This window comes from Ctenocephalides felis, unplaced genomic scaffold (genome assembly GCF_003426905.1).
Source record: "Ctenocephalides felis isolate EL2017-DRISC unplaced genomic scaffold, ASM342690v1 CF-g0.4_SCAFFOLD_03570, whole genome shotgun sequence".
NCBI classification, from domain to species: Eukaryota; Metazoa; Arthropoda; class Insecta; order Siphonaptera; family Pulicidae; genus Ctenocephalides; species Ctenocephalides felis.
Window position 1 is genome coordinate 16,980,633 of NW_020539724.1, and position 10,625 is coordinate 16,991,257.

Here is a 10,625-nt window from a genome sequence, read left to right on the forward strand (position 1 = left end):
AAAGGCAGTCCCATGTTTATAAGCAGAAATTTTAACAACATACTTTAGAAAAGATATACTACTTAATATAAAAAGAAATATTAAAATTTTCCAACCAAAACATTTTGTTTAAAACTATGTCACTTCGTCGACTTTTAATCAAAATGATGAAATAAGTATATAATTACCCAAGCATTTTTAACATTCTTCTAAGTGTTATAGATAAGTAATGGACTTTGTTTAGAATATTGTACTGGTATTGTTTCAATATTTTCGAATAAATAATTCATGTAAATTGCTAAGCTACACTTTTTATGAAATATTTAGAAGTTCCACAAAATTTATGTACGTAAATTGCCACTGATATAGATATAAAGCAATTTATTTGCATGTGAATGTGTTTAAATATTACATAAAAAATATGAAATGGCATATAAATAGCATGACTACAAGTGATACTATTCTAGTCTTGTGTAAACCATATTTAGTAATAATACAGCAGTCATGAAAATAAACAAAACTATTCAAAATGACAAAGTTTTGATTCTAATAAGCTTGATTGTTCGTATTTATAGTTTCAAGTTGAAAGAGGAAGCAGGATCAGACGATCCATTCATTCGTCTTAAAGAAAAACTTGATAGAAATTTACCTCCAGAAGATTCCAATTATGCTGCAACTCTTCTGAGTGAATATTTTGAACAAGTAGCTGATCGATATACTCTCCCCTTGATAGAAGACTTTGATGATATTTACGACTTCATTATTATTGGAAGCGGACCAGGCGGTTCAGTTATGGCCAACAGGTTGTCGGAAATTCAGGACTGGAAAATTCTGCTTTTGGAAGCTGGTGAACAAGAAAGTCCTCTGACTGATGTGCCTCTACTTGCTAGTGTGTTGCAGAGATCTAAATATGATTGGAATTATAAAACTGAACCACAAACCCGATGTTGTTTGGACGAACAAGGCTACTGCTCTTATCCTAGAGGTAAAGCCTTAGGAGGAACAAGTGTTATAAATGGAATGCTGTATGCCCGAGGAAACAAACATGATTGATTACAATAATGTATTGGAATATTTTAAGAAATCTGAAGACATGCACGTTGAAAATCTACAGAGTTCACCTTACCATAGTACTGGTGGGTATTTGACCATAGATTCCAATAAATTTGAAACACCGTTGGACGAAGCATTGATAGAAGCAGGAAGAGAGTTAGGGTATGAAGAAAACGATAATAACGGTGCCAATCAAACTGGTATTATACGTCCTCAAAGTTTTCTCAGGGATGGTAGTAGATGCAGTGCAAATAAAGCTTTTATAAAGCCTGTTGTTTCCAGAAAGAATTTGTCAATCGCCACTGGCGCATTTGTCAAGAATATTTTAATTGATTCCGTGAACAAAACGGCGTATGGTGTCTATTTCACTAAAAATAATAAAGATTATACTGTCTATGTCAGTAAAGAAGTTATACTTAGCGCTGGTGCATTGAACTCACCGAAAATCCTAATGTTATCTGGCATAGGACCAAAAAAACATCTGGAAGACAAAGGAATACAAGTGATAAAAGATTTACCTGTAGGCAAAGGATTAAAAGATCACCTTGGGATTGATATAAGGTTCGATATTAATGGTGAAGTGGAAGTAGACATCGGAGTTTTAGCATCTAATGAACATGTCACAGACTATTTTGAAAATGGCATAGGACCACTCACACTTGCTGAAGGAATGATCACTGTAGGATCGTTGAAAACAAAAAATATAACATTGATCTTCCAGATATCGAAATACTTTTTCATATTTCTAATTTGTACGTTGATATAGATAGACAGAAAAAAAGAGATTCATTTTATGCTACTGTTATGTTGATGCATCCAAAGAGTGAAGGAGATGTTGAACTATATAGTCAAGACCCTACAGATCCTCCAAAAATTAATCCAAATTGCTTTGAAGAATCTGAGGACCTGGAAACTTTAGTAGAGGGACTAAAATTGGTAATTAAAACAAGATAAAATAATATATTTGATGATAAGAGTAGAATAGCTACTAAACATACTATACTAAAAATTTTAGTCTAAAATTAATAGTTATGATGAAAAAATTTCTGAAAAATAATTTTTGGTAGTCTTTTCATTGTATATATCTGACGTTTTGTTTAAATGTTCTAGGCAGTGGCCTTTACTCGCACTAAAGCATTATCTACCTTCAATGCAACTTTATATCTTCCTCCTGATGCAGAATGTGATCACTTGGAAAAGGAGTCAGATGCATATTTTAGATGCTTTTTGCGCAATACTAGGTCTGCGGATCATCAGGTAAATTATAGCAGATAACAAAAACAATAAAAGTTAATGTCAATCATATCAAATTGTTTTCCTTAGATCAAATAAAAAAATTTCTTCGCAAAACCTTTTCAAAACGGTAATCTATTTTTAAATATGTTTTGCATAGTTTGTTGACCTTTGTAAATAGCAATAAATTAAATGTATTTTATTTTTAAATTAATATTATATATAGATAGGTACTTGCCGGATGGGTCCAGTCAGTGACCCCAAGAGCGTTGTGGATCCAACTTCTTTGAAACCTTATGGGATCCAAGGTCTTAGAGTGGTTGATGCTTCAATAATTCCGATTCCTCCTACTGGACACACCACTTCAATAGTCTATATGATTGGTGAAAAAGCTGCAGATTTTGTCAAAAAAGACTGGACGTAAGTAATAATAGAACTAGAATAGAATAGCAGTTTATTAAAGTCATTTACTTGATTGGATTTAAAAAGAATTATATTTTTTTAACATATTGTGATTGATTTTATGGATACTTACATATATGAAATCGTGTTCTCGGATCTGTCTATTAGATTTAAGATTTTCACTAATATTCAAATTTTTACTATCTTAAGATATGCGTATTATTAACGTTTCGAAAAGAGTTTAAGTTCACCAAAAAACCTAATTTGCTAATTTTATGTTTACTAATCACAAAAATTAGAAAAATTAAAAAATGTATTGTGGGTATGTATGTTTTTTATATAACAAAAGCAATACGTATCCGTATGCCATGCTTGATATGTTTCGCCTGGATATGCCGGACATAATCCTGGACAAGAATCATAGATAAACAAGTATAATTATTTAGAAGTATAAGAAGTTAGAAACAAGTATAAATGATTGAAATATAATATATTTATAATAATTAATAATATTAACTAAAAGCTCCGCTTTCACACATTTTTTCCAAAACTGCTAAACCGATTTCATAAATTTAGAACCTTTGCGTTGATCAGTTTTACGGACGATCTACTGATTAACAAATATTTGCAAAAATTTTTAAGTAAAACTTTTTCTCGCGACTAGGGAGTAAATTTGCGAAAATGCAACGGAAGTTGCGTTACGCCCGAACTTTGCGTCATTCGCTCTCGATGAAATCATTTCTATACGGGTCGATTGTGATTAGTCGTCGTGCCGAGTGAATAGAGATCTTTCGTTGTATGCGTACCGACGTATCAACGAGGATCGGAATATCATTGGATTTTAAAGTTACATCGTAGTACAAGTGTTGAATCATAGATAAACAAGTATAAATATTCAGAAGTATAAAAAGTTAGAAACAAGTATAAATTTTTAATATGTTTCTAATAATTAATAATACTGACTAAAAGCTCCGCTTTCGGTTTTGCGCGATGATCTGCCGATCCGTTCCTTTAAAATGAGCAAATATTTGCAAAATTTTTGAAGCAAAATTTCTTTATGCGTAACTGGAGAGTAAATTTGTGAAAATGCAACGGAAGTTGCGTTACGTCGGAACTGTTCATCATTCGCTCCGATGAAATCATTCCTATACGGGTCGATTGTGATTAGTCGTTGTGTCGAGAGAATAGAGATCTTTCGTTGTATGCGTACCGACGTACGAGGAGATTGGAACGTCATTGGATTTTAAGGTTACATCGTAGTACAAATCTTGAATCATAGATAGTATAAATATTCAGAAATATAAAAAGTTAGAAACAAGTATAAATTTTTAATATGTTTCCAATAATTAATAATACTGACTAAAAGCCCCGCTTTCGGTTTTGCCCGATGATCTGCTCATCCATTCCTTTAAAATTTGCAAATATTAGCAAAATTTTTTAAGTAAATCTTCTTTAGGCGCGACTGGAGAGTAAATCTATGAAAATGCAACGGAAGTAGCGTTACGCCCGAACTGTACGTCATTGGCTCTCGATGAAGTCATTTCTATACGGACCGATTGTGATTAGTCGTCGTGTCGAGTGAATAGAGATCTTTCGTATCGGAATATCATTAGATTATAAGGTTACATCATAGTATAAATCTTGATTTAATGAAGAATGTCTAAATCAGAAGAATATTTTACCGTGCCTTTGTGCCGTTAATTGTATAATTTATATTATAAATATAATACAACTAACTGATGTATTATATTTTTTTTATTTGTTATATGTGATGCAAAATATCTCTAAAATTAAGTTTTTTTTATTACCTACGCCTAGTCCATCTCATTATTTAAAATTTAAAATAAGTTTTATAAAAAATAAGGCAAGCTTCTCTCTCAAAATTAAATTAAAATGCAATGAAACGATTCCAAAAAAAAATTCTGCAACGCAATTCTTATCGTAATAGATTAAAATGAAAGCCACAAATATTAATTTCATATTTTATTTTAAAACTATTTGTATATAAATATTAAAAAGTAATTACTACTCCTAATATAAGCCTTATATATTTTATTTAATTTAAAATGCCTGAGAATGAAGTTATTTGGAAGCACTGGCGTTATTTTAGATTAACTACAATAGCCATTACAATTTTAATCGTATGAGTTTGATATTAATAAATTGATATTATTAACATTTTAAAAACAGAAATTACTATACTTTTGTATCTATTTCTATATGTAAAAATTAGTATCGGCATAATCATATTTTTAACTTTATAAGTAAAATTTTTTCACATAATCTAAATATAGGCACTTAATATAAATAACTTATGGTAATCTTAATATCGTACGAATATATATTGTGCGTTGTATACAAAATTTACAAATTTTAAAAGCTCATAAGAGCTACTAAAAATATTCTATAAACCAATGATAAATATTTTAAAAATATTGCTTAAAATTTGCGTTTTCCTAAAATAAATTTGGATAAAATCGATGTATAACTATTTAAAGCAATATTTTGGATCATAAAATTTTTTTTGCAACAAGTAGTAGTTTGTATCTATGATTAATATTAATTTGATATTAGTTGAGTATTTATCAAATAACTCAAATATTTGAGCGTGTTTAAAATATTCAAAGATCACAAATCTTAAAATTTGAAGATGAATTTTAATATAATTATAGATTATATATTTACAAAATGCGTGCAATCGCAGATTTAAGTAGGAAGTAAAAATTTTATTTTATATTTAGATCGATTATTCGGATTTTAAAAATATTCTTTACATTATTCACTATGAAAATAATGTTTAGTTAAAAGCGTATAGATTATTTTTAAAATCGTGCAAAATGTAATTTCGAGCAGTGAAATTTTCGGCAAGATATGATCATTAATTGCAGCTCCAATTTTTTTTTCTAATTTTACTTTATAATTTGTACTATGCTTGAGAATAGCAAACTTTCAGTAATTTTTTAACTTGTAAATATTTAATATTAAACTGGTATTGATTTTTTTTCTGGTGGATACAATTTTTGAATATTTTGTTTAATATTGCTCCACTACTGGTGAACAAATAAAGAAATAATTTATTTTGATTAAAATCCTTTTCCTCTGTTACACTGTATTACTACCTAACAAAGTAGCATAAATCATCGTATAAAATCTTCACCGATAAAAAACGCTTTATTGGCAGTCACCATTTGTGTCTGCTTATTGAACCCGCAAATTCCATCTTAATATTATTTGTTTTTATTATAATTATTAAATTATTTCATTATCACGCTTGTTCTTCTGCATAGACATTCACACTACTTTCCTCCGAGCTACCACCATTCAACTGAAGTTGAATTTGTCTTAAAGACAAACCTTTGGTTTCCGGCAAGCAGAAATGTACAAATATACATGCCAATAGGCAACAGGCAGCAAATAACCAAAATACGACATGTGTTCCAATTGCCTGACAAAGTGTTTCGAAATATTTTGTCACCAGGAAGGTAAGGAACCAGCAGAAGGATGCTGTCATCGATGATGCCGTTGCCTTTATCTGGGGCGAAAATAGTTCTCCCATTACTGCCCATGGGAGAGGACCGAAACCTATAAGAGGGATGAGGATTTATAGAAACTCTTTTATTATTTTTGGAATAAATTAACTTGAGGGTCCTAAAAGCTTTTGTGATCATATGACTTAATTAACTACGCCAGATTTATAGATAGCAACCCAAACAGATGTAAAATACTTTATGTAATGAATTCTATTATTGAAATATCCATAATAGTGATAATTTTTTTATCAATGCCGTGCAGGGGATATTTTTACTTGGAAACAGTTGCTATCTCTATATTTCCACAGAAATACCATTATCACTACTGCTTGATATTAGGCTGTCTGAGTCAGAGCTGAATCTAATCTTGACATGCAAAGCCAAAGCTTTTACATGTTGCTATCTATATTTCCATAGAAATACCAATATCACTACTGTTTGATATCAGGTTGTCTGAGTCAGAGTTGAATCTGGAACCTTGACATGCAAGACCAAAGCTTTTGCAACTTAATTACAAAAAATTCGTTTAAAACACTTACCCATGCAAAACACTACTATGTATAAGAGTAAACTAGTTATTGGTAACCAGCCAAGACTGTCAATCTGGTCATATTTTATGCTGTCTAATTTGAAGTAAATACCTAAAGATGTCTGAAATAATAATTATTTTGTCAGCATTGTTAAAAATTATTAATATAGTGAAAATATATTAATAAAGACTTACCAAACTGACTATCAAGCCAACTCCTGATATCAATAACATGACTTTTCTTCCTAACTTATCGACAAATAAGGGAGCAGTAAAACTGGATAAAACTTGCAATGAACCTGTAGAAACACAATTATTACTAAATTTTATAAAATAATATATTTTAATAAATAAATTGCTCGACCTGCATCAAACTTGATAATGTGGAACAAATATAAATTAAAAATTGTAGTTCTTATTACCTAGTAAAATAGCAGCATGTTCCGGGAGCATCGAGATTCCGGTTTGGGCAAATAAGCTTTCAGTATAAAAAAGTACGACGTTGATACCAGCAAATTGCTGAGCAGTTACCAGTCCAAATGATAGAGCCAAGCACTTTCTATGTACTGGTGATCTGAAGAGTTCACTAAGTTTATTGGTTGCAGCAGAAGCTGTTGCTTCAGCTCTTGCTTCTGTTACAGCAACCTGATAAAAAAGATGAGTTAAGATGATCAAAACTGTTTATCTCAAATCTGGGTCGGAACATATAAAAAATAAATTGACTCATTAAGATGAATATATTATACCTCAATTTTGTCCAATTCTGACTGACAATCTTCCTTGGACTTTCCTCTAAGAAAACATAACGAATTTAAAGCCTTGTCCCTTTTGCCTGCAAACAAATAATTATTATTCATATAGTTTCAAATAGCATCATCTGATTCACTAAGTACTCACTTTTTCCTAAATAATAATAAGGAGTCTCTGGCATAAAACAAAAAATAATGAAGAACAAAACTCCAGGAACTAGGGATATTGAAACAAGTCCAATGTAAGACACATAAGGACCAATTGCATAAGCCAATAAGAATCCTGTCACGATAAAAAGTTGCAGGAACGATCCTACAGCACCACGGACACTATCCTAGGAAAAAATGATATAATCAATTCTTGGGATTTGAAGGTGCACCACATATCAAGTTTGTCTATATAATATAATTTCTCACTTCTGCTATTTCTCCTGTGTACATTGGAACTACAGTAAAGGCACTTCCTATACTAAGGCCAAATAGAAATCTGGCAGCATAGATGTATTCCACAGATGTAGCCAATCCTATCAATAACCACCCGACAAAAGTGGGCAACGTTGATAACAAAATTGCACCTTTGCGTCCAAATCTATCGGCCATTGATCCACCTGGGAAGGGTCCTGGGGGAAAAAAATTGGTTAATATTCTTAATTTTAATTTTGTATCTATATAATGACTTAATACGTGCATGATACATACGTGGTCTGTTCAAAAAGTACCCGGAATTACTAATAATTAAATTTCGCGGGTCTGGAGTGTCTGATTGTCAAAATTTTTTTTTATTGTGTTGGTATACATGCCCCTAAAGTATGATGAAATTTTCAGCTATATTCACTGTTTACTTTGTCTGTGGTAGTCGCTAAGGTTCGACGTGTTTTTCTGAGCTCGGCGATTTTTACAATGGAAGAATTGAAAAGTCAAAGAATTTGTATTAAATTTTGCGTAAAAAATGAAATAAAGTGTTGCAAAGTGCAAAAATTCACCAGATATGGCTCCGTGTGACTTTTTCCTATTCCCAAAGTTGAAGAGACCCATGAAAGGACGGCGGTTTTCCTCGATTGAAGAAAATCGCTGAGAGTGCTCAAGGACATATCAAAAAGTGAATATCAAGGGTGCTTCGAAAATTGTCAAATTGTGAAATTTATATCTGGGGGGGACTACTTTGAAGGGGACCACATTAATGTAGACGAATAAATAAATATTTTTTTGAAAAAACGAAAATTCCGGGTACTTTTTGAACAGACCACGTACGTTCACTATCATTACATGATATTTGTGGAAGTATTGGAAATATTATTTAGATAAATCAAAAAAAATCTTCTTGGTTTAAGATTACTATCCCATACTATGCTATTTACTACTTAACACACTTCATAACTTCTTATTTGAAGGTAGATAAATGAAGTTCAGTTTTAATAAAAGTATTTTTATCCATGTGATGGTGAAACCAGAATTATTGAAGATGATTATGATTTTGAAGTAAATTTTAATAAAATATTAATTATATATTATTTACCTACAGCAGCCCCTAGGGCTACGATAGATCCAATCCATGCGCTCTCAGTCGGGGTTAAGGGGCTATCCAGGGGATTGTCATCAGTCGGTTTCTCCAATCTTGGCAAAGTTGGGGAAGTCCACCCCAAGATCATGCCGGCGTATAAAATAGACAAATGTGCTGAAATATAAAATTTGTATTATAATACATTATAATATATTTGATTTGTTTGTTTCGTCTTCTATCCACATTAGACAATGAATGAATAGTTCATGAAGTACAGAAAAAACAAATTTAGGACTACGTTCAGTGGTGCAGTTCTTGACAGTGATGGTAAAACGAGAAGTTGGTTTATTATATGGACTAATTATAAATATTTGTATAAAAAAATCAATTCGTTTAGATCAATTTAATTCTATTTTTTAAATTAATATTTAAAATTATTACCAACTCCAGCAATAGTCAGCAATCTCAGTTTGCTGCCACTGTTATCCCTCCTGACCAGGGCTCTCCCCGAAGTACGAATTTCAGACGACCTCTTTTGCATTTTTATTTATTTATGATTTCCAATTATTTATGAATTAAAATCAAATATATTAAAATTATTTAAAAGTTAAAGTTAAAATTTAACGGATAACAAAATTAAATTAAACTAAAATAAATTAAATAAAAAATCCAAATCGTTGTTTGTCACCTAGTCGACTGCATATCTGTAAAAAAAAATATAATTACCAAACAATTCATAGCACAATGCCAGAAATTATTAGTTATTTTAGTTTTATCCAAAAAACTCATTTCATATGAAATTAACCTTTTGCAGGTAATTTTATAATCGGTTTAATATTAAACAGGCACTTACAATAAAAAATATGTAAGAATAGAATACGAATTTTTGTCGTATAAATATGTATTTATAAAAAATAAATAGAAATTGGTAATCGAACTCCAAAACCGTATCAGAGTTATTAACCCTTTGCACTCGCGAATTCTGAGATTCATATGTATTTTGCCGCCGGAGTGGCGGCATCCGAGTGGAAAGGGTTAAAAATTAAAAGTAATAAGAGTTAATTAGAAAAAATAATAAGGGTTGATGATAAAAAATCAATAAGGATTAATCATTGAAAAATCTTTTATGTAAGGATAAATAATTATTCATAAAATCTATGAATACTGATCCATTATATTGTCTTTTTAAATTACAAAAGCAAATTAAACAAAAAAAATGCTGCAATGTCCTTAAACTCTATTTGTATAAAATAGATGAACTACAAAAACATTATCATATAAATGACTCTAAAATTTTAAAATATGTGCATCAAATTAGAAAATCGAAAGCAGCAACCAAAAAAACAATTCGTATAAACTTTTAGTTAAACGATTTGATTATATTTTAAAATGTATTAATTTAAAAATGTATGCAATTCTATGTATTTTGATTTACTCTATATCTTGATCAATGAAGAAATAAATATAATTGAGAACATCAGAAAGAAAGTAACTGGATGGTTCTGATTTTCATTAAGATCTTTTGTGTAGTAATTTAGAATGATTTCAATTGACATTATTAAGTATATTTGACATCATCATAGGCTAAATTGAAATTGGCATGCAATTGCTATAAATTGTAACTTGTTGGTATCAAATTGGAGCAATTT

At 30.5% G+C, this 10,625-nt stretch overlaps 2 protein-coding genes across 2 annotated transcripts; one reads left to right on the forward strand and one right to left on the reverse strand.

The window, feature by feature from the left end:
* The first annotated feature begins 483 nt into the window (after nucleotides 1–483).
* Nucleotides 484–2,689, forward strand: LOC113383480 (glucose dehydrogenase [FAD, quinone]-like). Its single transcript, XM_026621742.1, has 5 exons — nucleotides 484–1,017; nucleotides 1,061–1,719; nucleotides 1,803–1,968; nucleotides 2,143–2,289; nucleotides 2,492–2,689. The coding sequence occupies exons 1-5, from the start codon at nucleotides 484–486 to the stop codon at nucleotides 2,687–2,689; spliced, it is 1,704 nt and encodes a 567-aa protein (XP_026477527.1).
* A 2,970-nt stretch (nucleotides 2,690–5,659) lies between these two features.
* Nucleotides 5,660–9,577, reverse strand: LOC113383781 (facilitated trehalose transporter Tret1-like). The gene is made up of 9 exons (XM_026622041.1): nucleotides 9,418–9,577; nucleotides 8,992–9,150; nucleotides 7,893–8,095; nucleotides 7,624–7,810; nucleotides 7,473–7,558; nucleotides 7,149–7,371; nucleotides 6,922–7,025; nucleotides 6,737–6,848; nucleotides 5,660–6,249 (listed from the first exon to the last, which is right to left on the reverse strand). Exons 1-9 carry the CDS (start codon nucleotides 9,515–9,517, stop codon nucleotides 5,933–5,935), a joined length of 1,491 nt encoding a protein of 496 aa, XP_026477826.1. The 5' UTR covers nucleotides 9,518–9,577; the 3' UTR covers nucleotides 5,660–5,932.
* Nucleotides 9,578–10,625: the final 1,048 nt, after the last annotated feature.

Coding starts and splice junctions, on each gene's coding strand:
- LOC113383480 (XM_026621742.1), top strand. CDS start 484: ATGAAAATAAACAAAACTATTCAAAATGACAAAGTTTTGATTCTAATA. Junction 1,969..2,142: donor TAGTAGAGGGACTAAAATTG/GTAATTAAAACA, acceptor TAAATGTTCTAG/GCAGTGGCCTTTACTCGCAC. Junction 2,290..2,491: donor CTAGGTCTGCGGATCATCAG/GTAAATTATAGC, acceptor TATTATATATAG/ATAGGTACTTGCCGGATGGG.
- LOC113383781 (XM_026622041.1), bottom strand. CDS start 9,517: ATGCAAAAGAGGTCGTCTGAAATTCGTACTTCGGGGAGAGCCCTGGTC. Junction 8,096..8,991: donor AGCCCTAGGGGCTGCTGTAG/GTAAATAATATA, acceptor TTTTTCCCCCAG/GACCCTTCCCAGGTGGATCA. Junction 7,372..7,472: donor CAGAATTGGACAAAATTGAG/GTATAATATATT, acceptor CTTTTTTATCAG/GTTGCTGTAACAGAAGCAAG.